The 26,886-nt window shown below is 43.6% G+C and overlaps 1 protein-coding gene across 3 annotated transcripts in view; it reads left to right on the top strand.

Moving 5' to 3' along the window:
- The window catches only part of LOC130907147 (membrane-associated guanylate kinase, WW and PDZ domain-containing protein 3), a 148,605-nt gene that overhangs the window by 110,466 nt on the left and 11,253 nt on the right, over nucleotides 1-26,886 (top strand). For all 3 annotated transcript variants that reach the window (XM_057821982.1, XM_057821983.1, XM_057821981.1), the window contains 6 exons: nucleotides 3,337-3,703; nucleotides 3,791-4,217; nucleotides 8,243-8,306; nucleotides 8,375-8,692; nucleotides 22,771-22,971; nucleotides 24,918-25,141. In XM_057821982.1, the coding sequence (XP_057677965.1) occupies nucleotides 3,337-3,703; nucleotides 3,791-4,217; nucleotides 8,243-8,306; nucleotides 8,375-8,692; nucleotides 22,771-22,971; nucleotides 24,918-25,141 (1,601 nt within the window). The remainder of the gene's footprint in view (nucleotides 1-3,336; nucleotides 3,704-3,790; nucleotides 4,218-8,242; nucleotides 8,307-8,374; nucleotides 8,693-22,770; nucleotides 22,972-24,917; nucleotides 25,142-26,886) is intronic.

Genomic DNA, 26,886 nt, shown 5'->3' on the forward strand with positions numbered 1-26,886 from the left:
TGGCCTCGGAAGAGTACAGCGGCAGCGACGGCGGCTGCCCGCAGGGACCGATCGACTTGATATCTGTTAATAGGCTTCGTTTGAGGATTAGTCGCTTGGATTGTCCACACCCACGCAAAAACAAAAAAGGCGGCGGCGCCCTATTTAGCAGACACTCTTCGGCCCACTTTGCGACGATATACAATCAAACGGAGGGAAAAGTCTTCTTTCTTCTGGCGCCAGGGCGAGAAAATGGAATAAGATTGTCATTTAGAAAAAAAAGGAGACCGTGACATCAATTCTGAATCTGATAAGATCGCAAAGTGTTCAATCGAATTTTCCATTCCGGCCACTGACAAAAATGATTCATCACACAATCGTTTGTGGATGCAACATCTACACTCCCATGTATTGCTGGACGATATGATGATATACAGTGGTATAAAAAAATATCTGAACCTTTTGGAATTTCTCACATTTCTGCATAAAACCACCATCGATTGTGATCTAATCTCAGTCAGAATCACACAGATGAAAAAAACTCTGCTTTTACGAAAACCACCCAAACATTTCTAGTTTTTCATATTAATATTTTGTGGGCGTCCCCTTTGGCAGCAATAACTTCAACCAGACACTTCCTGTAGCTGCAGATCAGTCTGGCACATCGATCAGGACTAATGGCCCATTCTTCTCTACAAAACTTCTGTAGTTCAGTCAGATTCCTGGGATTAGGCCATGCCACAGCATCTCAATGGGGTTCATGTCTGGACCTGGACTTGGCCACTCCATAATGTGTATTTTGTTCTTCTTAAACCATTCTGAAGTTTATTTACTTCTGTGCTTTGGATCATTGTCTTGTTGCAGCATCCATCCTCTTTTTAGCTTTAACTGTCTGACAGACGGCCTCAGGTTTTCCTGCAAAACATCCCGATAAACCTTTGAATTCATTCTTCCATTAATGATTGCAAGTTGTCCAGGCCTTGAAGCAGTTAAACAGCCCCAAATCATGATGCTCCCTCCACCATGCTTCACGGTGGAGATGAGGTGTTGATGTTGGTGAGCTGTTCGATTTTTCTTCCACACATGGCGTTGTGTGTTACTCACAAACAATTCAACTTCGGTTTCATCAGTCCACAAAATATTTTGCAAAAACTTCTGTGGAGTGTCCAAGTGCCTTTTTGCAAACATTAAACGAGCAACAATGTTTTTTTAGACGGCAATGGCTTCCTCCGTGGAGTCCTCCCATGAACACCATTCTTGGCCACAGTTGCACATATAGTTGATGTGTGCACAGAGATATTGGACTGTGCCAGTCTTTAGCAGACACTCTAGGGTTCTTTTTTTACCTCTCTGACTATTCTGCGCTGAACTCTTAGCGTCATCTTTGGTGGACGGCCACTCCTTGGGAGAGAAGCAACAGTGTCAAACTCTCTCCATTTGTGGACAACTTCTCTGACTGTCGATTGATGAGCATCCAGACTTTTAGAGATGGTTTTGTATCCTTTCCCAGCTTTATACAAATCAACAATCCTTGATCGCAGGTCTTCAGACAGCCCTTTTGACCGAGCCATGATGCACATCAGACAATGCTTCTCATTAAGACATTTCTGAGCAGGTGTGTGTGTTTTATAGTGGGCAGGGCAGCTTTAAACCACTCATCAGTGATTGGGCACACACCTGACTTAAAATGTTTGGTAAACATTGGTTTCAATTGCTCTTTAAGTCTCCTTAGGGAGAGGGTTCAATTACTTATTTTTCCTCCTTCTGTAATTGTTTGCATGCTATCCTCATTGAAATATGAAAACTGAAGGAGACGGTACCTTTTCTCGTAGGCACCGTCTAACTGTTTGCATTATTCTAACACGCAAGTTACTAACAATAATTTAATCAATCAGGGAATGGTATCTTTTCTCGTATTTGCCGATTGACTGTTTGCATTATTCCAACACACTTAATGTAATCAACCAGGGAATAGTATTGTTTCTCGTATTTACTGTTTGACTCTGTTACTCTAACACACCCAATATAAAATAAATAGCACTTATACCATAGTTTAAGGAAAACAAGCAGAAAATAGGGCATAAGAGATACATGACGCCTTCTTATCACGGAAGCCCAACGTGTGCGTCATTCAACTGACTGAGCAAGATTGACGCTGACAAGCCAACGTCTGCACCACCAACTCTAGCAAACAGTCCAGAGCAAATTGCGGGACACCCTGTCCCAACACAAGGAACACCGGAGAACGTCCGATATCCAACTGATAACTCGACTGATAAGACTCTAACAGCCCCTTTGACGCTGAGGTGGCAAAATCCACAACCCTCATTGCCCTGACAACAGTTACTCCCGAATCCTCCTGTCCAATCCACAAACAGACAATAATCCGAAACAACGGCCAAACACACCCTTCTTCTGACCACAGCCCGCCCCGTGAGAGCCTTCAAAGACTGAATGTTAACTAATCATTGTCATTTTTCTTGGGAACCTTTTGTTGACTTGTGATATGGTGACGTTGGATCCTTGCATGGGTCACTCTGATGATTGCTGTCGATAAATTGCCAACTTGTGTTTCAAAGCTTTTTTCCAGCTTTCAAAATGGAGTCAGTCTAGGGGTTAAGACTAAGGTGAACGCGCGGGGTTTGGCCTTTTGGCTGGGTTGTTGGGATCTCGCCGGCCCGGTTCGTTGGAGCTGCACCAGCGCGGGTCCGGCGGTTCGGCCGGCTTGATTCCCGCAATCTGGCTGAAAGGCCAGATTCCTTCAAAACCTATAAATGTTTGGGTGGCTTTAGTTATAGCAGACACTGTATTTTCATCTGTGTGATTTTGACAAAGATCCGATCACATTCGATGGTGATTTTATGCAGAAATGTGAGGAATTCCAAAAGGTTCAGATCCTTTTTCATACCACTGTATATCGCCAAAACAGTATAACATTTCTATCGATATTTTCTTTGTTCGTTATTGCCATATCTGATCAATTAAGAGGAAGCCACCCAAATTTAACAGTCAGTGACCTGGTTTTAAAGCTAAATCAATGGGAAGTGACCAGAAATGATCAATAATTTCCCACTTCAAATGGATTGGACGTCTAGAAAAACTGCCCATGGTCACTTTCTTTTGATTTTTGGTCACTACCTGTTTATTTTGGGGCATTTACAGATTACTTCCTGTTGATTTTGGGTCACTTCCTCTTAATTTTGGGGCATTCGTTCATGTGCTGCCATCTTCCCACTTCAAATGGAATGGACGTCTACACGTGACGAACTCATTTCATGACACAGCAAAAGGATGTTTGGACGCCACATGAATGAGGCATCCAAAAATGGTTGACAACGTGTTTTTGCGCGTCCGCAGCGGACATTCTGGTGTACGTGGATGGCGTCTGCGTGCTTGGAGCGTCCCACAAAAAGGTGGTGGAGATGCTCAAGTCGGTCCCGGTGGGCCACGCTGTGGAAATCCACGTTAGGAGAGGTCACCCCATGCTCTACGACCCTGAGGGCCGCCTCCGAGGGCCGCCCGCTACCACGCAACCTGAGCCCCTGGGGCGTCCGACAGGTGACGGCGTCACAGCTGACGGGTACGCCGCCTCATTGGGACGCTCCAGCTTGAGCGGCTGCTCTCCGCCCCGTTCCTTCCGTTCATTGGCCCGGCTCCGGTCGCTTGACCACGCGGCAGCCAGCCAGAGTGACAGCGAAGTGGTCTCAGCTATCGGTTCGCACAGGTAAGATGTCTCCACTCCTCACAATACCAAGAATGCAATACAGCGGCATCCAACTTCCGACGTCCAATTTTTTATCTGGGTAATCAGGGCATCGCTAATCCGTAACCACAACAACAACTCCATATCAACGCCCCGGCACCCCTTCCGTTTTGGCGCATCCCTCAAGTCGTCGGAGAGTGACCTCTCCACCTGCACGCTGCCGGTCTCCCACCTTCCCCTGCCGCGCTCGCCCGAGCGGCCTTCATCCTCGCCGGGCGGCGCACGCCCCCGCCTTTGGGGCCCGCGGCCTTCTCGTTTCCGACCCCTTGCGACTCTCTCGAGCTCTCCCGGGGAACTGGTCCCGGTGGCCCTGGCGGGCGGAGGCCTCGGATTCAGCGTGACGGGCGGCGGTCCCGGGGGCGCCGCTGCCGTAGTGGGGAGGATCTGGGACAGGAAGCGGTGCAATGCTCTGCAGCCAGGGGACGCGATTGTCAAAATCAACGGAGCTGACGTCAAGAGTCTCAGCCTCGCTCAGGTAAACGGTAGCAAAAAAACAATAATGAAGTTGTCAATCTTAAAATTTAAAAAAAAAAATACTGCATATCGATAGAAAGGCTGAAAAAATCCTGAAAGGAAGTGACCCAGAAAAGCCCCTAAATTGAACAGGAAATTATCCAAAATGTATTGGAAGTGAGCCCACAATGCCCCATAATGTCCAGAAAGTGAACAATAAAAAGGAAGTAACCCAGAAACACCCTGAAATGTACCGGAAGTGACCCCAGAATGCCCCAAAATGTACAGGAAGTAATTTGTAAGTGCCTAAAAGCCAACAGGAATGACATGTAAATGCCCCTAAATTAACAGGAAGTGACCATTGAATAGGAAGTGACCCGGAAATGCCCTGAAATCAATAGGAATTTATTCAAAATAAGCAGGAAGTGACCCATAATCATCGGAAACTGGCTAATTAAACGGAAGTGACCCAGAGATGCCCTGAAATCAAGAGAAAATGCTCCGAAATATGCAGGAAGTAACCCAAAATCATCGGAAACTGGCTAATTAAACGGAAGTGACCCAGAGATGCCCTGAAATCAAGAGAAAATGCTCCGAAATATGCAGGAAGTAACCCAAAATCATCAGGAAGTGACCTCTAAGTACACTAAAATCAACAGGAAGTGACCCATGAAAAGGGAAAACAAAACAGAAATACCCTGATATCTACAGGAAATGATCCAAAATGTATAGGAAGTAATCCCAATATGCTGCAAAATGTGCAGGAAGTGACCCAAAATCATCAGAAAGTGACTAATTAAAAGGAAGTCACCCACAGATACCCTGGAATCAACAGGGTTTGCGACAAAATATACAGGAAATTACCTCTAATTACTCTAAAGTCAACAGGAAGTAACCCATGAAAAGGAAAAACAAAACAGAAAAACCTTAAAATCAAGAGGAAATGATCCAAAACGTACAGGAAGTAAACCCAGAATGCCCCCAAAATGAACAGGATGTGACCCGAAATCAAGAGGAATTGACTAATTAAAAAGCAGTGACCCAGCGATTTCCTGATATCAACAGGAAATGCTCCAAAATATGCAGGAAGTGACCCATTAAAAGGAAAAAAACCAGCAAAACTCTTAAATTAACAGGAAATGATCAAAAACGTAGAGGAAGTAATCCCAAGATGCCCCCAACAATTGCAAGAAGTGACCCAAAATCATCAGGAAGTGACTAATTATAAGGAAGTGACCCAGAGATGTCCTGATATCAACAGGAAATGCTCCAAAATATGCAGGAAGTGACCCAAAATCATCATGAAGTGACCTCTAAGTACTCTAAAATCAACAGAAAGTAACCCATGAAAAGAAAAAAAAAAAGAAAAACCCTAAAATCAACAGGGAATTACCCAAAATTTACAGGAAGTAATCCCAGAATGCCTCTAAATGTGCAGGAAGTCACCCAAAATCAACAGGAAGTAAACAATGAATAGGAAGTGTCCCGGAAAAACCCTGAAATCAACAGCTCATGCCCCAACATGTGCAGGAAGAGACAAAAATCATCAGGAAGTGACTAAAAGGAAGTGACCCAGAGATGCACTAAAATCAACAGGAAATGCTCCAAAATAGGCAGAACGTGACCTTTTATGTACCCTAAAATCAACAGAAAGTTGACACAGGAAAAGTAAAAAAAAAAAAAATTTGAGAAATACCCTAAAATCAACAGAAAATGATCCAAAATGTACAGGAAGTAACCCAAAATAATCAGGAAGTGACCTAAAAAAAAGTCATCGAATCGAAGAAAAGCCCTAAAATCACCAGGAAATTATTCAAAATGTAAAGAGTGTAACCTGTAATTTTCTAAAAGCCAACAAGAGGTGACCTATAAATGCCCCTAAACTAACGGGAGGTGACCCGGAAATACCCTAAAATCACCAGAAAATGATCTAAAATGTATAGTTAGTGACCCTAGAATGCCCCAAAATGTACAGGAAGTAACTTGTAAATGCCTAAAAGCCAACAGGAAGTGACCTATAAATGCCCCTAAATGAACAGGAAGTGGCCATTAAACAGGAAGTGACCCGGAAATGCCCTAAAATCACCAAGAAATGTATGTAAAAGTGACCACAGAACAGCAGGGCCAATAACCAAAAATGGTATTTGCCACGTGAAAATTTTTTTTGCCATGTGGCATTTTTTTCTCATAAGACAAAATGGATTTTGCCATGTGGCTTTTTTTTGCCATGTGGCAAAATGGATTTTGCCATGTGGCATTTTTTTCTCATAAGACAAAATGGATTTTGCCATGTGGCTTTTTTTGCCATGTGACAAAATGGATTTTGACATGTGGCTTTTTTTTGCCATGTGGCGAAATGGATTTTGCCATGTGGCATTTTTTGCCACGTGACAAAATGGATTTTGCCATGTGGCATTTTTTTCTCATAAGACAAAATGGATTTTGCCATGTGGCTTTTTTTTGCCATGTGACAAAATGGATTTTGCCATATGGCATTTTTTTTTACCTTGTGGCACTTTTTTTCTCACGTGGCATAATGGATTTTGCCATGTGGCATAATGGATTTTGCCAAGTGGCAAAATGGATTTTGCCATGTGGCCTTTTTTGCCATGTGGCAAACTGGATTTTGCCATGTGGCATTTTTTTGCCATGTGGCGAAATGGATTTTGCCATGTAGCGAAATGGATTTTGCCATGTGGCATTTTTTTTGCCATGTGGCAAACTGGATTTTGCCATGTGGCATTTTTTTGCCATGTGGCGAAATGGATTTTGCCATGTAGCGAAATGGATTTTGCCATGTGGCATTTTTTTTGCCATGTGGCAAAATGGATTTTGCCATATGGCATTTTTTGCCATGTGGCAAAATGGATTTATTTTTTTCATGTGCCGTTTTTTGCCATGTGACAAAACGGATTTTGCTATGTGGCATTTTTTGCCATGTGGCAAACTGGATTTTGCCATGTGGCGAAGTGGATTTTGCCATGTGGCATTTTTTTTTTTTTTTGCCATGTGGCTTTTTTTGTTTGTTTGTTTGTTTGTTTCTTTGTTGTTGCCATGTGGCAAAATGGATTTTGCCATGTGGCATTTTTTTTTTTTTTGCTATGTGGTAAACTGGCTTTTGCCATGTGGTAAACTGGATTTTGCAAAAAAAAATGCCAAATGACAACAAAAAAATGCCACATGGTGAAATAATGCCACATGGCAAAATCATTTTGTCACATGGCAAATACCGCTTTTGGTTCTCGCTGTCGCTCCCAAAGAATGCCCCAAAATGTACAGGAAGAGATCCCAGAATGCCCCATATTGCACAGGAAGTAACTTGCAAGTGTCCAAAAGCCAACAGGAAGTGACCTATAAATACCCCTCAATTAACAAGAAGTAACCATTAAACAGGATGTGGCCAGGAAATGCCTTAAAATCACCAAGAAATGATCCAAAATGTATAGGTAGTGACCCTAGAATGCCCCAAAATGTACAGAAAGTAACTTGTAAGTGCCTAAAAACCAACAGAAAGTGGCCATGGGATAGGAAGTAACCCCGAAATGCCCTGAAATCAACAGGAACTTGATCAAAATGTACAGGAAGTGACCCAAAACCAACAGGATGTGGTCAAGAAATGTACAGGAAGTAACTTGTAAGAGCCTAAAAGCCAACAGGAAGTGAGCTGTAAATGCCTCTAAGTAAACAGGAAGTGACCCGGAAATGCCTTAAAATCACCAGGAAATTATCCAAAATGTACAGGAAGTGAACCCAGAATACCCCAAAATGTACAGAAAGTCATTTGTAAGTGCCTAAAAGCCAACAGGAAATGAGCAGTAAATGCCCAAAATCAACAGGAAGTGACCTCACCTTTTAATTGCAAACTTACTGTATTGTTGCAGTCATAAGTTAGCCAGTAGAGGGCGCTCTTCCTCACAGCCTGTAGTGTGCTTTTAGCACACTCATGCTTGCCTTCACATCCAGGGCACGACTATGTTGACAAAAATTTCTAGACGGACATTTTTTCGTGCAATATTTGGTGTTAACTTTGACGTATTGTTTTCACAGGTCCAAGCAGTTCTTCAAGAACACACCAAACTTGGAGAAGTCATCCTCTTGGTCTACAGGGGAGGTAAAATTAGCTTCGGCGTCAGCGAAGAACCACCGTTTGCTGATCTCCCCCCGTCTTTTTTTCATCAGGCATATATCAATCGGGCTTCCGGAGACCACCACCTCCCCTGCACGACGGGGCGGTCCTGGACAACGGCCGGACGGCCTCCTCCCCGGGTTCCTCGCTGATCCAGAGTACCAGCTTCTTGGAGTCGGTTCCCGTCACACTGACCATGGAGCCCAAAGACTGGATGGGCACGGGTCCAGAAGACGCCGTCAGTCGGCGCCCGGAATTGGTGGAAGAGCAGAGGAGCCCGCCCCTGAGAGGCTTCCACGTGGAGCTGACGCGAAAGCCAGGGGAGGGTTTTGGATTTGTGATCGCCTCGCAGGATCTGGAGAACACAAAAGGTAAGTTGCGCTTGCATTTGAGCGAGAACATCAAGTCGATGTCAAATGATGAGGTGGGCCAAATCTGGTCCCCGGGTCCCCACTTCGACACCACTAGTTTAGAGACATTTTTTTTTTACCTTGAAACCTATTTCAGGAACTCATTGCTCCATAAAAAGTCACTTCCTGTTTATTTATAGGTCACTTCCTGTTGATTTAGGCTCACTTCCTGTTAACAGCAAAACTCCCTCAACTTCATTTTATGTCTGAGGGTCCCCATTTCAGGTCCCCATTTCGCCCACTTCTGATACACTCACACCCCCACACGCACACACAGGGTCAAGCTCGAATCTAAAATGGTGCATTGCTGCCATCTGTTGGCAGTTTGGCATCATTGCTATTTAGGGGGGGTTTTGTCTGCTCTGACGGTCATATATGTCAATTCTATTGAAACCAATGTACTTGGATTCCATTGACGCATACGTAAATCCATGCCATTGACGGCCATGAACGTCCAAATTTTCCATTCATTTCCAATTGCATTTTCATTGCATTTACCTGATATACCAGGACTTGTCCCAGAAATGTCTGCAAATCAACAGGAAGTGACCTGATATCAATAGGATATGTCCCCAAAATGTCCCCAAATCAAAAGGAAGTGACCTGATATCAATGGGAGATGTCCCCAAAATGTCCCCAAATCAACAGGAAGTGACGATATTAACTGGATGTGCCCCCGAAATGTTCCGAAATCAACAGAAAGTGGCCAGATATCAACAGTACGTGTCCGCCAAAATGTCCCCAAATCAACAGGAAGTGACCTGATATAAATAGGACATGTCCCCAAAATGTCCCCAAATCAACAGGAAGTGATGCGATATCATGCCCCCGAAATGTCCCCAAATCAACAACAAGTGGCTGGATATCAACAGTACGTGTCCCCCAAACGTCCCCAAATCAACAGGAAGTGAATTGATTTTGTCCCCGAAATGTTCCCAAATCAACCTGGGCGGGGTGAAGATCTGTATCTCCCCACAGCAAAGCCCCATAGTAATTTCTCCAGAAATTGCAGTTTCTAGTTTATAGAGTTGTCAAAAGTGTGGAAAAGTAATTGATACTGAAGTGTTACAGTATATCACGTGACTTTTACGGGTTGCACAACATGATGAGGCGGCCAGATCTGGTTCCCGGGCTGCCACTTTGACACCACTAGTTTAAAGACAGTTTTTGACCTTGAAACTTATTTTAGAAACTCATGCTCAATTTCTGCAAGGGTATTCACAACTCACTTCCTGTTGATTTTGGGTCGCTTCCTGTTTATTTTGGGTCACTTCCTGTTGATTTTATGCCATTTTAGTTTTAGGGCTTTTACAGGTCATCATTTCTGTTGATTTTTGGTTACTTCCTTATATCTGTGGGGCATTTACAGGTCACATCTTTTTGATTTTGAGTCACTTCCTCTTAACTTTAGGACATCACTTCCTATTGATGTTGCATCACTTCCTGTTAACTTTGGGGCGTCACTTCCTGTAGATTTTGGGTCACTTGCTGTTATTTTTGGGGCATTTACAGGTCACTTCCGGTTGATTTTGTTTCACTTCCTGTTGATTATGGGGCACATGTGTGTCACTTCCTGTTGATTTTGGGTCATTTTCTGTTAGCTTTAGAGCTTTTACAGGTCACAATTTCTGTTGAGGTTGGTTTACTTCCTGTTATCTGTGGGGCATTTCCAGGTCACATTCTGTTGATTTTGAGTCACTTCCTGTTAACTTTAGGACATCACTTCTTATTGATGTTGTGTCACTTCCTGTTATCTTATGGGCGTCACATCCTGTAGATTTTGGGTCACTTGCTGTAAATCTTGGGGGATTTATAGATCACTTCCTGTTGATTTTGGGTCACATCCTGTTAACCTTAGGGCCTTTACAGGTTACTTACTGTTGATTTTGGCTCACTTCCTCTTAATTTTAGGGCCTTAAAAGGTCACGTCTTAATAACTTTGGGGCATTTTCAGGTCTTGACCTGTTGATTTTGGGTCACTTCCTGTTAACTTTAGGACATCACTTCCTGTTGATTTTCTCACTTCCTGTTGATTTTGGGTCATTTTTTGTTAGAGTGCTTTTACAGGTCACAGTTTCTGTTGAGATTGGGTTATTTCCTGTTATCTGTGGGGCAATTACAGATCACATCCTGTTAATTTTGGGTCACTTCCTGTGAACTTAAGGATATCACTTCCTGTTGATGTTGCATCACTTCCTGTTATCTTATGGGCGTCATTTTCTGCAGATTTTGGGCCGCTTGCTGTTAACTTTGGAGCATTTACAGGTCACTTTCTTTTGATTTTTGCTCACTTCGTCTTAATTTTGGGGCCTTTACAGGTCACTTCTAAAACTTTGGGCCATTTACAGGTCACTCTCCCTCTTGATTTGTGGTCAGTTTATGTTGTTTTTAACTGCAAAAATCGGCATGTATGTTTTTACTCCCTCAACTTCAGCTTGCGGGCCCCCATTGCGCCCACTACCCATACACACACACACAGGGTCAAGCTTGAATTTGTAATGGTGCATTGCTGCCATCTGTTGGCAGTTTTTTATCATTGCTATTTTATAGAGATGTTAAAAGGGTGGGAAAAGTATGGATACTGAAGTGTTGTATCAATATTGGATTGGGGGGAAAAAAACGTTTGGCAAAACTTTTGATACTTATAAATTTTTGGTAACCAAAATATCTTATAATAGTGTAAATTTGACTTTCCAATACTCTTGTTAGTAATGGTATTGTTTTGGGGATGTGGGGAGAAATCTGAGTATCTGTAGAAAACCCACAAAGGCACAGGGAGAACTTTACACAGGAAGGCCAGAGCATGGGCTTGAACCCTTGAACCCAGAACTTTGGGGCGGACATGCAGCTGTAATTATTCAGGGAAAATTGATGTCATCTTTGCCAGTGTAAAGTTTCCCAATTCTTGTTTTTTATGAGGTAAACATAATAGAAAATATATGAAATATTAAAATGAATAATCCTTTCAAATACTGTATATCCCCATCCATCCATCATCTACCGCTTAATCCGGGGTCAGGTTGCGGGGTCAGAAGCAGCTTTAGCAGGGAAGCCCAGACTTCCCTCTCCCCAGCCACTTCAACCAGCTCCTCCGGCGGGATCCCAAGGCGTTCCCAGGCCAGCCGAGAGACAGTCTCCGCTGCGTGTTCCGGGTCGTCCCCGTTGCCTCCTGGTAAAATATACCTTAAAATATATAATCATATTTGCATTTTTAAAAAAGTGATAAATTGCGAGTTAACCATGGCCCCCATGCGATTCATTGTAGTAATAGGAAGTGACCCAAAATAAATTGGAAGTGACCCAAAATGATCAGGAAGTGGCCCAAAATGACCAAAAAGTGACCCAAAATCAATAGAAAGTGACCCAAAATGATCAGGAAGTGGCCAAAACATATCAGGAGGTGACCCAAAATGATCAAGAAGTGACTCAAAATGACCAAGAAGTGACCAATAATCAATAGGTCCAAAATTATCAGGAAGTGGCCCAAAACCAACACGAAGTGACCCTTAAATGCCCCCAAATCAACAAGAAGTGACCTGTAAATGCCCCAAAATCAACAGGAAGTGGCCTAAATGAATAGTACGTGACCCAAAATCAACAGGAAAGGAACCAAAATGAGGAAGAACTGACCCAAAATGATCAGGAAGTGGCCCAAAAGGAATAGGAAGTGACCCAAAATGATCAGGAAGTGGCCAAAAAATATCAGGGGGTGACCCAAAATGATCAAGAAGTGACTCAAAATGACCAAGAAGTGACCAATAATCAATAGGTCCAAAATTATCAGGAAGTGGCCCAAAACCAACATGAAGTGACCCTTAAATGCCCCCAAATCAACAAGAAGTGACCTGTAAATGCCCCAAAATCAACAGGAAGTGGCCTAAATGAATAGTACGTGACCCAAAATCAACAGGAAAGGAACCAAAATGAGGAAGAACTGACCCAAAATGATCAGGAAGTGGCCCAAAAGGAATAGGAAGTGACCCAAAATGATCAGGAAGTGACCCAAAATGACCAGGAAGTGACCCAAAAATCAATCGAAAGTGACTCACAATGATCAGGAAGTGGCCCAAAATGAATAGGAAGTGACCCAAAATGACCAGGAAGTGACGCAAAATGAACAGAAGGTGACCCTTAAATGCCCAAAAATCAACTAGAAGTGACCTGTAAATGCCCCAAAAGCAACAGGAAGTGACCCAAACTGATCAGAAAGTGACCCAAAATGACCAAGAAGTGACCCAAAATCAATAGGAAGTGACTCAAAATGATCAAGAAGTGACCCAAAATCAATTGGAAGTGACCCAAAATGATCAGGAAGTGGCCAAAAACAATCAGGAAGTGACCCAAAAGGATCAGGAAGTGAGCCAAAATCAACAGAAGGTCACCGCAAATGATCAGGAAGTGACTCAAAATGACCAAGAAGTGACCCAAAATCAATATGAAGTTACCCAAAATGATCAGAATGTGGCCCAAAATGAATAATAGACAGTGACCCAAAATGATCATGAAGTGACCCAAAATCAAAAGTAGGTCACCCCAAATGATCAGGAAGTGACCCAAAATGATCAATAAGTGGCCCAGAATGATCATGAAGTGGCCCAAATTTATCAGGAAGTAGCCCAAAATGATCAGGAAGTGACCCTTAAATGCCCAAAGATCAATAGGAAGCAGAGGTTGCGCTAGACATTTTCGTTGTCTGTCATTTTGACTGACAGGGTCATAAAAATCCGGTCATAATCTATTTTTACCCGTCACTTAAATTTTAAAAATGATAATGATGACAAATTCAATAGTATTTAGTTTTTATTCATTTTTAATTAATATTGTAACGCTTGCTTGGCGGCGAAAAATTAGACACGGAAGTCGTGGTATTTTTCTCCCTCTTTTTACTCTGCTTACCGCCAACAACACCAACAAAACAACAACTCCGCCCCCAAAGAAAAAGAGGCAACTATATAGACCCCAATCACCAACGTCACACAATGATCTTAATTGTGGTTGTCAGCCCAAATTCTTCAAAATATATATTATATGCATCTTACCAGATATAAAATGACTACTACATAGTCTGTGGTGATCGTTTGGTGCCCAGATTTCTTGTCGAATTACAGCAGTCCATCTCGCTCTCCTCTTCGGGTCTCTCAGAATACGGTAGAACTTCAATTCTCTCCGTCTATCTTCTCTGTTACTGCAACCAACCGCCACACACGCCTTCACCATTTTGATTATTAATGTTAACGAGCAGAAAAACACGCCGTAATAGGAGGCATGTACGTGGGGGTAATGTGTACACGACGAGCTGACACACAATATGGCGGCTCCAGTCAGGGGGGCGGAGTTGTGACCTCATGTGATTGGGGTCTATAGACAGGCGGCAATCTAGTCCACCAATTGGATGATGCGCTGGCACACCGGGTGCACCAATAAGAACCTCGCGTTGATGTGTCAATCACGGTGCCGCCGCCAGACCCCGGTGACGCCACAATATTCTGACAGAATAGCCTACGACGTCATGCATTAAGAGAGACAATAGCTAATTAATATGCTCACTCGCCACCCTGTGGTCTGGGGTGTGAATTGCAACCTGTCAAAATGACGGACGGACTTCAGTTTTTTCCGTCACCGTTTCAAAAAACCGGTCAACGACGGAAAATATTCGGTTAACGTGACCCCTGATAGGAAGTGACCTAAATTAATCAGGATGTGACCCAAAATCAAGACGAGGTGACCCTAAATTATCAGGAAGTGGCCCAAAATTATCAGGAAGTGACTCAAAATGACCAAGAAGTGACCCACAATCAATAGGAAGTGACCCAAAATCATAGGAAGTGACTCAAAATGATCAGGAAGTAGCCCAAAATGAATAGAAAGTGACCCAAAATGATCAGGAAGTGACCCAAAATCAAAAGAAGGTCACCCCAAATGATCAGGAAGTGATCCAAAATCAATAGGAAGTGACCCAGAATGATCAAGAAGTGGCCCAAAATTATTAGGAAGTGACCCAAAATAATCAGAAAGTGGCCCAAAATGAATAGAAAGTGACCCAAAATGATCAGGAAGTGACCCAAAATCAACAGGAAGTGAACCTTAAATGCCTCAAAATCAACTGGAAGTGACCTGTAAATGCACCAAAATTAAATGGATGTGAGACAAAATCAACAGGTCAGCTATAAATGACCCATAATTACAAGGAAGTGACCCAAAATCAAAAGGACGTGTCCTGTAAATGCCACAGAATTACCAGGAAGTACCCCAAAATAACCAGGAAGTGACTCAAAATCTACAGAAAGTGACTCAGGAAGTGAGTCAAAAATGCCCTAAAATTTCCAGGAAGTAACCTGTAAATGCCCCAAAATGAATAGGAAGTGACCCAAGCTCTAAAGGAAGTGACCTGGAATCAAAGCAAAAACAGAAATTCAGTTTTTATAAACTCATTAGCTGCCATTGACAGCTCTAGACGTCCAATCCATTTGAATTGGATGGCATGGCAGTTATCAGTGACTGTCACGCGGGCTTTTTTTCCTCTTTACTTTACTGAGCAGTAAAAACGTCCGGTCTGCATTTTTAAAAGATTAAAACTCAGCCTTGCCAGCCTTCCATCCCTCCCACCCTCCCGCTCCGTTCTCGCCGCCTGAATGATTAAGAGAAACGGCGCCGAGGGGGAAGGACACAGCAGCCGTGTGATGATGGCGTCAAACTGAGGAGGCTTATTATTATAATTTTTTTCAAATTTTGACCCCATCCTCTTCAAGAGCCATGTTGGACAGACTACAGTCGGCTTTGAGGAGCGTCAAGGAGTCCAAACGTAACGATTCGCCGCTCATTTGTGCCTTCATCGCGGGTGCCGTTTTGCTCTGCTGCAGTGGCGACCGATCGGATCGCGCGCGTTGGCAGGATGGTTTGAGTGGGAGGTTCGTTCGGATTGACGTGGAAAAAGTTGGAGCCGCTCGCTCTCGTGGTTATTTGAGTCTGACTGCTGTTGTCAGCATACTTGACAGCATTCATTCATTCATTTAGCTACCTTATCTAGCTTATCCTCACGAGGGTCGCGGGGGTGCTGGAGTCTATCCCAGCTGATTACGGAAAGTAGGCTGCCAAACTCCCCGAAATAACATGAGCCGAAAGTGAAATATTATTTTTGCTGAGCGCTTTTAATGCATCGTCATCATTCTGCTGTGATTTGATAAGAGTTTATCAATAGTAGGCGTCCAATCCATTTGAATTGGAAGGGCAGGCAGCGAATGAACATTAACAGGTCAGGCCTGTTGATTTTGGGGCATTTCTAGGTCACTTCCTGTTAATTTTGGGTCTCTTCCTGTTAATTTATCTTCAATTCCAGGTCACTCCCTGTTGATTTGAGGTCACTTCCTGTTAATTTTGCAGCATTTACTGGTGACTTCCTGTTGATTTTGGGCCACTTCCTGATCATTTTGAGGCATACAAAGGTCGCTTCCTGTCTATTTTGGAGAATTTACAAGTCACCTCCTGTTCATTTTGGGTCACTTCTTGTTAATTTTGTTAATGTTGATTAGGGTTCGCTTCCTGTATACCCCATTGTATACACGGGTCACTTCCTGTTGATGTTGGGTCGCCTCCTGTTGATTTTGGGGTATTTACAGGTCACTTCCTGTTGATTTTTGGTCACTTCTTCTTAATTTTAGGGCATTTACAGGTCAATGTTGATTTGGGGTCACTTCCTGTTATTTTTGGGGCATTTACTGGTGACCTCTTGTTGATTTTGGGCAATTTCCTGATAATTTTAGGGCATACACAATTTACTTTCTGTCGATTTTGGGTCAGTTCCTTTTGATTTAGGGGCCTTTACAGGTCACTTCCTGTTTATTTCGAGTCACTTCTTGTTATTTTTGGGGCATTTACAGGTCATTTCCTATTAATTTTGGGTCACTCCCTGTTGATTTTGGGGCATTTACAGGTCACTGCCTGTTGATTTGGGGGGATTTACAAGTCACCACTTGTTGATTTTGGGTCAGTTCTTGTTAATTTTGGGGCATTTACTGGTGACTTCCTGTTGATTTTGGGCCACTTCCTGATAATTCTGGGGCCTACACAGGTCAGTGTTAATCAGGGGTCACTTCCTGTTCATTTTGGGGCATTTACTGGTGACTTCCCTTTGATTTTGGTCCACTTCCTGTTGATTTTGGGGAATTTACAGGTCATGTCCTGTTGATTTCGGGTCACTTCTTGTTAATTTTGGGGCATTTGCAGCTCAATCGTTGTTGATTTGGGGTCACTTCCTGTTAATTTTGGGGCCTTTACTGGTAACTTCCTGTTGATTTTAGGTCACTTTCCGACCATTTTGGGGCATACAAAGGTCACTTCCTGTTGATTTTGGGGCATTTTCAGGTCAATGTTGATTCTGGGTCACTTCTGTTAATTCTGGGGCATTTACTGGTAACTTCCTGTTTATTTTAGATTATTTTCTGATTTTTTTTAGGCATACACAAGTTACTTCCTGTTGAATTTGGTAAATGGTGTTATGGTAAATGGTGTTACACTTATATAGCGCTTTTCCACCTTTCAAGGCGCTTTACACTATCTCGCCATTCACCTACTGGTGACGCAGCACCAGGAGCAACATGGGGTTCAGTATCTTGCTCATCAGGGCGAAGAATCGAACCCACAACCTCTGGGTTGGGGGACGGCTACTCTACCACTGAGCCATGCCAATTCCCCAATTTGGGGAATTTACAGGTCTCTTCCTGTTGATTTTGGGTTACTTCATATTAATATTAGGGCATTTACAGTTCAATGTTGATTTGGGGTCACTTCCTGTTAATTTTGGGGAAAATTACTGGTAACTTTCTGTTTATTTTAGATTACTTTCTGATTTTTTACAGGTCTCCTCCTGTTGATTTTGGGTAGCTTCTAGGTAATTTTAGGGCATTTACAGGTCAATGTTGGTTTTGGGCCACTTCCTGATCATTTTGGGGCATGCACAGGTTCCTGTTGATTTTAGGACATTTACAGGTCAATGTTGATTTGGAGTCACTTCTTCTTAATTTTGGGGCATTTACTGGTGACTTCTGGTTGATTTTTGGCCACTTCCTGATAATTTTGGGGCATACTCAGGTCACTTCCTGTTGATTTTGGGCCATTTCCTGTTGATCTTGGGGCATTTAAAATACACTTCCTTTTGAGTTTGGGTCCTTTTTATTATTTTAGGGCTTTTATTAGTCACTTCCTGTTGATTTGGGGTCACTTCCTAGGAATTTGGGGGCATTTACAGGACACTTCCTGATGATTTTGGGTCTCTTCCTGTTTATTTTGAGGCATTGACAGGTCACTTCCTGTTAGGGTTGCCGCCTTTCAGAAATAAGAAATACGGGACGCCCCCTTGCACCCAAAGCTGTACAGGCAGAGAAAAAAAGTAACATCCCCAAAACTCCTAAAATGCATAGAAATGTATCTATTCATATGTATTCCGTATTACTTCAATACGGAATGCAACATTTAATTTCCAATTTCGGATTGTTCCTTATTTCAAGGGACAGGTGGCAACCCTACTTTCTGTTGATCTTGGGTCACTTTCACATCATCATTTCAGGCAATTCCTGTTGCTTTAGCCTTAATTCCAGGTCACTTCCTGTTGATTTGTTTCACTTCCTAACTGCAAATGCTCATCTTTCACATTATTAATGACAGCCAACAAGTTGAACGGATGTCCTATAAACAGTTGATAGATGGGCCAGATGCTGCTGCTGCACCATTACCGTAGCGGCAGGACGTACGCTAAGTGGAGCGCGGCGCATTAGACCGCGTGCGTCGTGCGCAACATTAGCATTTAACGTGACGGCGCTCGGTGCAGCTTCTGCCGGCCGTGCCGGGATTAATTTAGACGCGAGCGCGCCAAATGTAGCCACGGGGGGAATTTGCGCTTGTTAGCACAGCACATCTGCGCGTGCACACGAATGCGTTATTTGGCAGAGCTGGATGTTCCCTTCTCGCATTACAGACGGACGCTAAGAAGCAAAGCTGCCCGGGCTTTTGCTTTGACCTGATTGAGCGCCATTTGTGCACGGTTCGTCCAGATTAGAGGCTAAGAATTTTGAAACAGCGCAAAAATAATCCTGTTTACAGAGGTGGGTAGTCATGTTGTACATTTACTCTGTTACATTTACTTTTGGAGAAAACTGTCATGTCAATCTGGGGACATTTTGAGTAAAAGTTACTTAGTTACTTTCCGTGTGGGTCACATCCGGTTAATTTTGGGGCATTCCAGCATTACTTCCTGTTGATTTGGGGTCACTTCCTATTAATTTTGTGCATTTACAGGTGACTTTCCATGTATTTTGGGTCACTTCCTGTTGATTCTGCGGCATTCCTAGGTTCTGGTTATTTTGGGTGGCTTCCTGTTTATTTAGCTTCAATTCCAGGCCACAATCTTTAATTGCATGTCACTTCCTGCTGATTTTGGGGCATTTACGGGTCATTTTCTATTGATCTTGGATCACCCTCTGTTAATTATGGAGAATATACAGGTCACTTCCTATGGATTTTAGGTCACTTCCTATTGACTTTGCGGCTTTTCTACGGGATTTCCTCTTGATTTTGGGTTGATGTTGAGGCATTCTTAGGTCACCTCCTGTCGCTTTATATTTTCATGTACATTTCTCGGTTACTTGCTGATCATTCTGCGTGAAGGAATTTGACCTACCAGCCAGAGTGCCAGAATCGCGCCAGCCGAACCGCCGAACCCGTGCTGGCGTAGTTCCAACGACCCGGGCTGGCGGGACACTGAAATCCCGGCCAAAAGGCCAAACTCCGCACGTTCACCTAAGTCTTAATCCTTTGTTCTGACTCTATTTTGAAAAGTTTAAAGAAGGCTCGCCGAAAACAAGTTGACAATTTATTCAGGTTGACAGCAATCAAACTGCAAGGTGAAGCAAAAAATAGACTCAGGCGGGAAGGCAAGGTCACCCTATCACACATCAACAAAAGGTTCCAGAAAAAAATGACCACAATTAGTTAAACATTCAGTCTTTTGAAGGCTGTCGCGGGGCGGGCTGTGGGCAGGAAGAAGGGTGTGTTTAGCATTATATTCTGTTTGTGGATTGGATCGGAGGATTCAGGAGTTACTGTTGTCCGGGTAACAAGGTTTATGGATTTTGCCACCTCAGCGTCAAAGGGGCTCTTGGAGTCTGGTCAGCCGTGTTATCAGTTGGATATCGGGTGTTCTCCGGTGTTACTTGGGTGTCCCGCCATTTGTTCTGGACTGTCCGGGAAAACTGATTGCGAGAGTTGGTGGTGCAGACGTGGGCTGGTTAGCGTCAGTATTGCTGAGTCAGTAGCATGATGCACACGTTGGGCTCCCGTGATAAGAAGGCGTTGTTTATTTCTTATGCCCTATATTCTGCTTGTTTTCCTTAAACCAGTGGTGTCCAAACTATTCCACATAGGGCTACAGTGGGTGCGGGTTTTTGTTCAAACCCATCATTAAGGACAACCTTTCACCAATCTGGTGTCTCACAAGGGTAATCATTTGATTGCAGTCAGGTGCTGCTTGTTTTAGCACAAACTTCATTGGTTAAACTGTCTGTGCTCGATTGGTAGGAACAAAAACCAGGACCCACAGCGGCCCTTGAGGACAGGTTTGGACACCCATGCCTTAGACTATGGTATAAGTGCTACTTATTTTATATTGGGTGTGTTAGAGTTGTACAAACAGTCAAACAGTAAATACAAGAAACGATACGATTCCCTGATTGACAGTTAGACGATGCCTTCGAGAAAAGGTATTATCTCCTTCACGCGTCACTTCCAGTGGTTTAACTGGAATTCCAGGTCACTTCCTGGCTGTGAATGCTCATCTTGAGCCCCTTTAAGACATACTCTATATCCCGGTAAATTCCAGTTGAAGGAATCTGACTTTTTAGCCAGATTGCTGGAATCACACCAGCCGATCCGCAGGAACCACGCTAGCGTTATACCAACAACCTGGGTCGGCGGAATGCCGACACCCAGGCCAAAAAGCCAAACTCCGCGCGTTCACTTTAGTTTTTTAACCCCTTGTACTGACTCCATTTTAAAAGCTGGAAAAAGGCTTCGAAACACAAGTTGACTATGTGTTCCAAGTCAGCAGCAGTCATACAGCACAGAGAGACCCAGGCGAGGAGGCAAACTGGATCCAGGGTCACCATATCACTAGTCAACAACAGATTCCTGGGAGAAATAACAACAATTATTTAAACATTCAGTCTTTTAAAGGCTCTGGTGAGGCAGGCTGTGGTCCGGAAGAAGGGTGTGTTTGTGTGTTATTTAGGATTATTGTCTGTTGGACAGGAGAATTCAGGCATTACTGTTGTCAGGGCAAGGAGATTTAAGGATTTTCCAATCCTCAGCGCCACGTGACTGCTGAGTGTCACGGGTTCCTCGTTCTCAGATGTTCCTTGTGACAAGACAAGATGTCCAGGCCATTTGTTCTGGACTGTCCGGAAGAGCTGATCGCGGGATTTGGTGGTACAGATGTGGGCTTGTAGATGTTTTGCCTATCACCTGCTTGTCACAGTTAATCTTGCTCAGTCAGCTGAATGACGCGCGCGTTGGGATTCCGTGGTCAGTACGTGTCCTGTATCTGTTCTGCCCATTGTCTTGGCGCTGCAAATTCAATCATTTAAAGTCCAACTGTTCATAATATCGAATATATTCTGCTTGTTTTTCTTGAACTATGACTTAAATGCTATTTATTTTATATTGAGGGTGTTAGAGTAATACAAACAGTCAAACAGTAAATACGAGAAAATATACAATTTCCTTCACGATGTAGGGTGACACGAGATTTGATCGTGCCATGGCTTTCAGACATGGTGAGATATGCCGAGAATAACCCAGGTTGGACACGTTCACAGACTTGTCCCGTGTTGCCAACACGGCGCTCTCTGTGTGGGAGGGTGGCTGGCGCGATTTTATAACGCGGACATTATGTCATTTTTGGTCAGCATCGGCAACAACATAAACCACGCATTTCCAAAGATGGACGATGGACTCTCTTCTCAGCTTTACGATCCAGTAGCAATTTAATTTCGTAATGTGTTCTGTTTAGTTTTGCGATTTCCAGTTTGCCATGTTGATAATTCTGATGTTTGTTTACCACTTTTCGTCTTACTGCGAAGAAAGAGGAAAATGACGATCGGCCCTCCATGATATTTACGTCATCAGCCTTCGTGCTGTGACCCGGGAATGTAACGCCGGCTTTCACATGTACCGCTTACAGGGGAAGTCCCGGATATTAAGACGCAACTCAGTAAATGTCTGCGTCATCTCCATGTCAGTCGATCTGGGAAATTGTTTTCACACATAAGGGTTGCCAATTTAAATCCCAGGATTTAAACGGTGTTCAGGTGTGTGTGAAAAAGCCTTTGGAGTGTCGACTTCTCCAGGCATTCAATAAGCCTTTTTGAGTTGGCATGTGTGGGTTCTCTTGCCTGGTATACCAGACTCACCCCTGTTCCAGCGATTGAGTCTGGCGATCAAATTCCGAGGGCGGAGCAAGCCACAGCAAACAGACAGCGGATTGAACCAATCAGGGACGGGCAGACGTGATGTTGTTAAAGCGACAAGTAATTAGCGTGAGCAGAGAATGGAGACGTTTATTCAACATGGCTAGCGCGAGCCATGTTGACTGTTGTCAATGACTTGTTTCGATGTGTTTTTGGTAATTTAAAACTGTTTTTACCACGGATTGGAACATATTCTTGGCTCTCCCGTTCGCCATCTGTGTTGTTGTAGAGACGATTTTCGGCGCGCAAGAGTGACGTTACTCGTTAAGAATACGTCACACAAATAAACGAATCTGATTGGACAGTTGATTTTGTATCTTGCTCGAGAGGCCGTTAATGGGCTGGGTCCCAGACTATTTCTCACAGTGTTTGAAAAATACAGGGAGAATAGTCTGGCTGTGCCAGGTAATGGGTTCTCAGTCCTCACCTGCTTGCCCAATCTTCAATTATGTTATCAAATGCATGCATGTGGCTTGGACTGAGGTCTTTGATGGATTCCAACCAGGATCTTTGTTCCCCATGTAGCCGCCTCGCTCCTGCCGCATCGCTTCGTGACAGTTCGGCGAGGCAGCCCGGCCGCAAAGAGCGGTCAGATCCGGCCCGGTGATCGACTGGAGGCGGTGGAAGGACGCTCCGTGGTCACCCTGCCTCACCGCGAGCTGGCGCAGATCCTTCGCCGTGCGGGGAACACTCTCCGCCTCACCATCGTCCCGCGGCCTAGCACATGTAAGCTTAACATACACTATATACATACAGTGTATATACATATGCAGTGGGGCAAATAAGTATTTAGTCAACCACCAATTGAGCAAGTTCTCCTACTTGAAAAGATTAGAGAGGCCTGTAATTGTCAACATGGGTAAACCTCAACCATGAGTGACAGAATGTGGAAAAAAAAACAAAATCAAATTGTTTCATATTTAAAGAATTTATTTCCAAACAAGAGTGGAAAATAACCATTTGGTCACCTACAAACAAGCAAGATTTCTGGCTGTCAAAGCGTTCTAACGTCTTCTAACGAGGTCTAACGAGGTCTAACGAGGTCTAACGAGGCTCCACTCGTTACCTGTATTAATGGCACCTGTTTAAACTCATTATCGGTATAAAAGACACCTGTCCACAAGCTCAGTCAGTCACACTCTGAACTCCACTACGGCCAAGACCAAAGAGCTGTCGAACGACACCAGAGACAAAATTGTAGACCTGCACCAGGCTGGGAAGACTGAATCTGCAATAGGTAAAACGCTTAGTGTAAAGAAATCAACTGTGAGAGCAATTATTGGAAAATGGAAGACATACAAGACTCTGATAATCTCCCTCAATCTGGGGCTCCATGCAAGATCTCACCCCGTGGCGTCAAAATGATAACAAGAACGGTGAGCAAAAATCCCAGAACCACACGGGGGGATCTACTGAATGACCTACAGAGAGCTGGGACCACAGTAAGAAAGGCTACTATCAGTAACAAAATACGCCGCCAGGGACTCAAATCCTGCACTGCCAGACGTGTCCCCCTGCTGAAGAAAGTACATGTCCAGGCCCGTCTGCGGTTCGCCAGAGAGCATTTGGATGATCCAGAAGAGGACTGGGAGAATGTGTTATGGTCACAGGTACACAGGTTCTCGTGTTTGGAGGAGAAAGAATACTGAATTGCATCCGAAGAACACCATACCCACTGTGAAGAATGGTGGTGGAAACATCATGCTTTGGGGCTGTTTTTCTGCAAAGGGACCAGGACGACTGATCTGTGTAAAGCAGGGGTGCCAAAGTCCGGTCCTCGAGAGCCCCTATCCAGTTTGTTTTCCATGTCTCCCTCCTTTAACACACCTGAATCAAATGATCAGCTCATCAGCAAGTGCTGCAGGAGCCTGATAGTGATCCTGATTATTTGATTCAGGTGTGTTGGCGGAGGGAGACATGGAAAACAAACTGGATAGGGGCTCTCTGGGATCGGACTTGGGTACCCCTGGTGTAAAGGAAAGAATGAATGGGGCCATGGATCGAGAGATTTTGAATGAAAATTTCCTTCCATCAGCAAGGGCATTGAAGATGAGACGTGCCTGGGTCTTTCAGCACGACAATGATCCCAAACACACAGCCAGGGCAACAGAGGAGTGGCTTCGTAAGAAGCATTTCAAGGTCCTGGAGTGGCCTAGCCAGTCTCCGGATCTCAACCCCATAGAAAATCTGTGGAGGGAGTTGAAAGTCCGTGTTGCCCAACGGCAGCCCCAAAACATCACTGCTCTACAGGATATCTGCATGGAGGGATGGGCCAAAATACCAGCAACAGTGTGTGAAAAGCTTGTGAAGAATTACAGAAAATGAAGAGTACATAACAAAGTATTGAGATGAACTTTTGGTACTGACCAAATACCTATTTTCCACCATGATTTGCAAATAAATTCTTTACAAATCAAACAATGTGATTTTCTGTTTTTTTTCCACATTCTGTCTCTCATGGTTGAGGTTTACTTATGTTGACAATTACAGGCCTCTCTGATATTTTCAAGTGGGAGACCTTGCACAATTAGTGATTGACTAAATACTTATTTGCCCCACTGTATGTATATACGATACCAATAATTACCAACCAATAAAACCAAGAGCGATGGAAGCAAATTTTTTTCCTGACAATACACACTTGAAAAATTCATGTCATTTTGGGCCACCAGACTCAAGCGGCCTTACGGAATCGGCCGAGAACGAACTCGGGCGGAGGAGCGGGAAGGCTCAGCGCTGGCGTCCCAAGCGCGATTCCAGGTACTACAGCATCAACTTGGATCGCGGACCCTCGGGCTTCGGCTTCAGCCTCCGAGGGGGCAGCGAGTACAACATGGGACTCTACGTCTTGGGCCTGATGGAGGGGGGACCCGCTTCACGAAGCCAAAAGATACAGGTGAGTCGGGGGAAAAATATATGGCTCAGTCATAGACTTCATAATTGTATTGACGGGTCACATCCGTCAGCCACTGCGCAACACCTTCAAGTAGGGGGCTGTCCTACAGTCCGCTTCAGTTATTCACAGTCGGTAGCAGTTAGTCAACACATGCAGGGATCCAACGCCGGATTTAGGTTAAAAAAATAAGAAAGCTGTACCGCATACAAACAGGAAGGATTGTCTCAGGAGTGATTTGTTCGAGGATTCAAGGTTATTATTATATTTTTCGTACCATGCGTGCATTTTGAAACGTGAAAAAAATCAATGGGAGATAGTAGCCGCAGCATTGACATTATATTTTGCAATATTTATGTAAAATAAATGCTACCTGCACGTTTTTTTTGTGCTTTTAACCAAGAATCGGGACTCTTTTACGTCCATATCTCTAAAGAATTCAGGGATTTAAGCATTATTCACAAGAACTTTCAACGGAAAAAGCTCTTTGTTTACATATGGCGGCTGCTAATTTCCTTACTGACTAGCCTCATAGTTCGCAATATTTACGTAAAATAAATGCTACCTGCTCGTTTTTTTGCTTTTAACCAATAATCGAGACTGTTTTACGTCTATATCTATAAAGAATTCAGGGATTAAAGCATTTATACACAAGAATTTTCAACAGAAAAAGCTCTTTGTCTGTGTTTCCACTCGGTCAGCTTTGATGGAGATAGGCCCCCCTATGAAACAGCCCCGCGCCCCGTGTCCCGTCAATACATTATGAAGTCTATGGCTCAGTTAAAGGTCGACCGATATATCGGGCTGATATACGGAGGTGTTCAAAATCGTCCGATATATAGCCGATAAAATAGGATCACTGTTATGTTCACTGTTTTGGTGCGGAATTTTTCTACTATGATTTCGCACCAGCTAGTGGCCAGGAAGTCAAAGAAGAAGGGAAAAAACATCAAAAATATTGCTGTACATTCCAAGGGCGTAGGTTTGGTCTCAATAATGATATGGACGATACAACAGCATAAGCTTAATGTACCCTTTTTGCTGGGGACAGGACATTAATAAGACCAAACAGATTGGATGAACGGCGGTCAGGGCTACATTTCTCCCCAATAAGAACCTAATTAATTGATAGGCTAAATGATTAATGCAAAATAAATCTGTATTGACTTTCAAACTGCAAATTTTACTGTATAATGTCTTAATCTGATCATTTGTCTTAAATCTAGTCGAATATTTTTTTCATTTTGTTTTGAGTTTTAAACACTAGTTAACAGATAATTGCATCAGATTCTTCCACTTACTTTTAGTATATATTACTATTTGTTCTTATTAGGCCCATACATCTAAAAGTCGGTCGTTTTTCACCTAAATCAAGAAAAAAATGGTGGTCAAGTCGTCAGCCAATCAAACGTGCCTTTGAGGAAAAATAGCGGCTTCCTACCCAAGTTTTGCACTTTAGCAAGTCCACACAGTTTAATGTTATGTTAACTCTAATGCAGGTCGGACTTTCAGTAGAAAAATTTGTGGTGTGTTTCCCACCAACACAACATTGGCATCTTTTTAAATTACTTACAGTGGCTGCTGCTGGTCGGAAAAAAAACTTCTAATATCCCTCCTCTTCGAAGGAGGCAGCATGTTGTTGACATGTATTTCTGTCGGGGCTGTGTGAGTGTAAACGTATGTGTGTGTCGGGGGTGGGTGAAGTCATCAGCCAATCGAGCGTGCGTTTGAGAGGGGGATGGTCTGGC

The sequence above is a fragment of the Corythoichthys intestinalis genome, chromosome 2 (genome assembly GCF_030265065.1).
Source record: "Corythoichthys intestinalis isolate RoL2023-P3 chromosome 2, ASM3026506v1, whole genome shotgun sequence".
In the NCBI taxonomy this organism is placed as follows: domain Eukaryota; kingdom Metazoa; phylum Chordata; class Actinopteri; order Syngnathiformes; family Syngnathidae; genus Corythoichthys; species Corythoichthys intestinalis.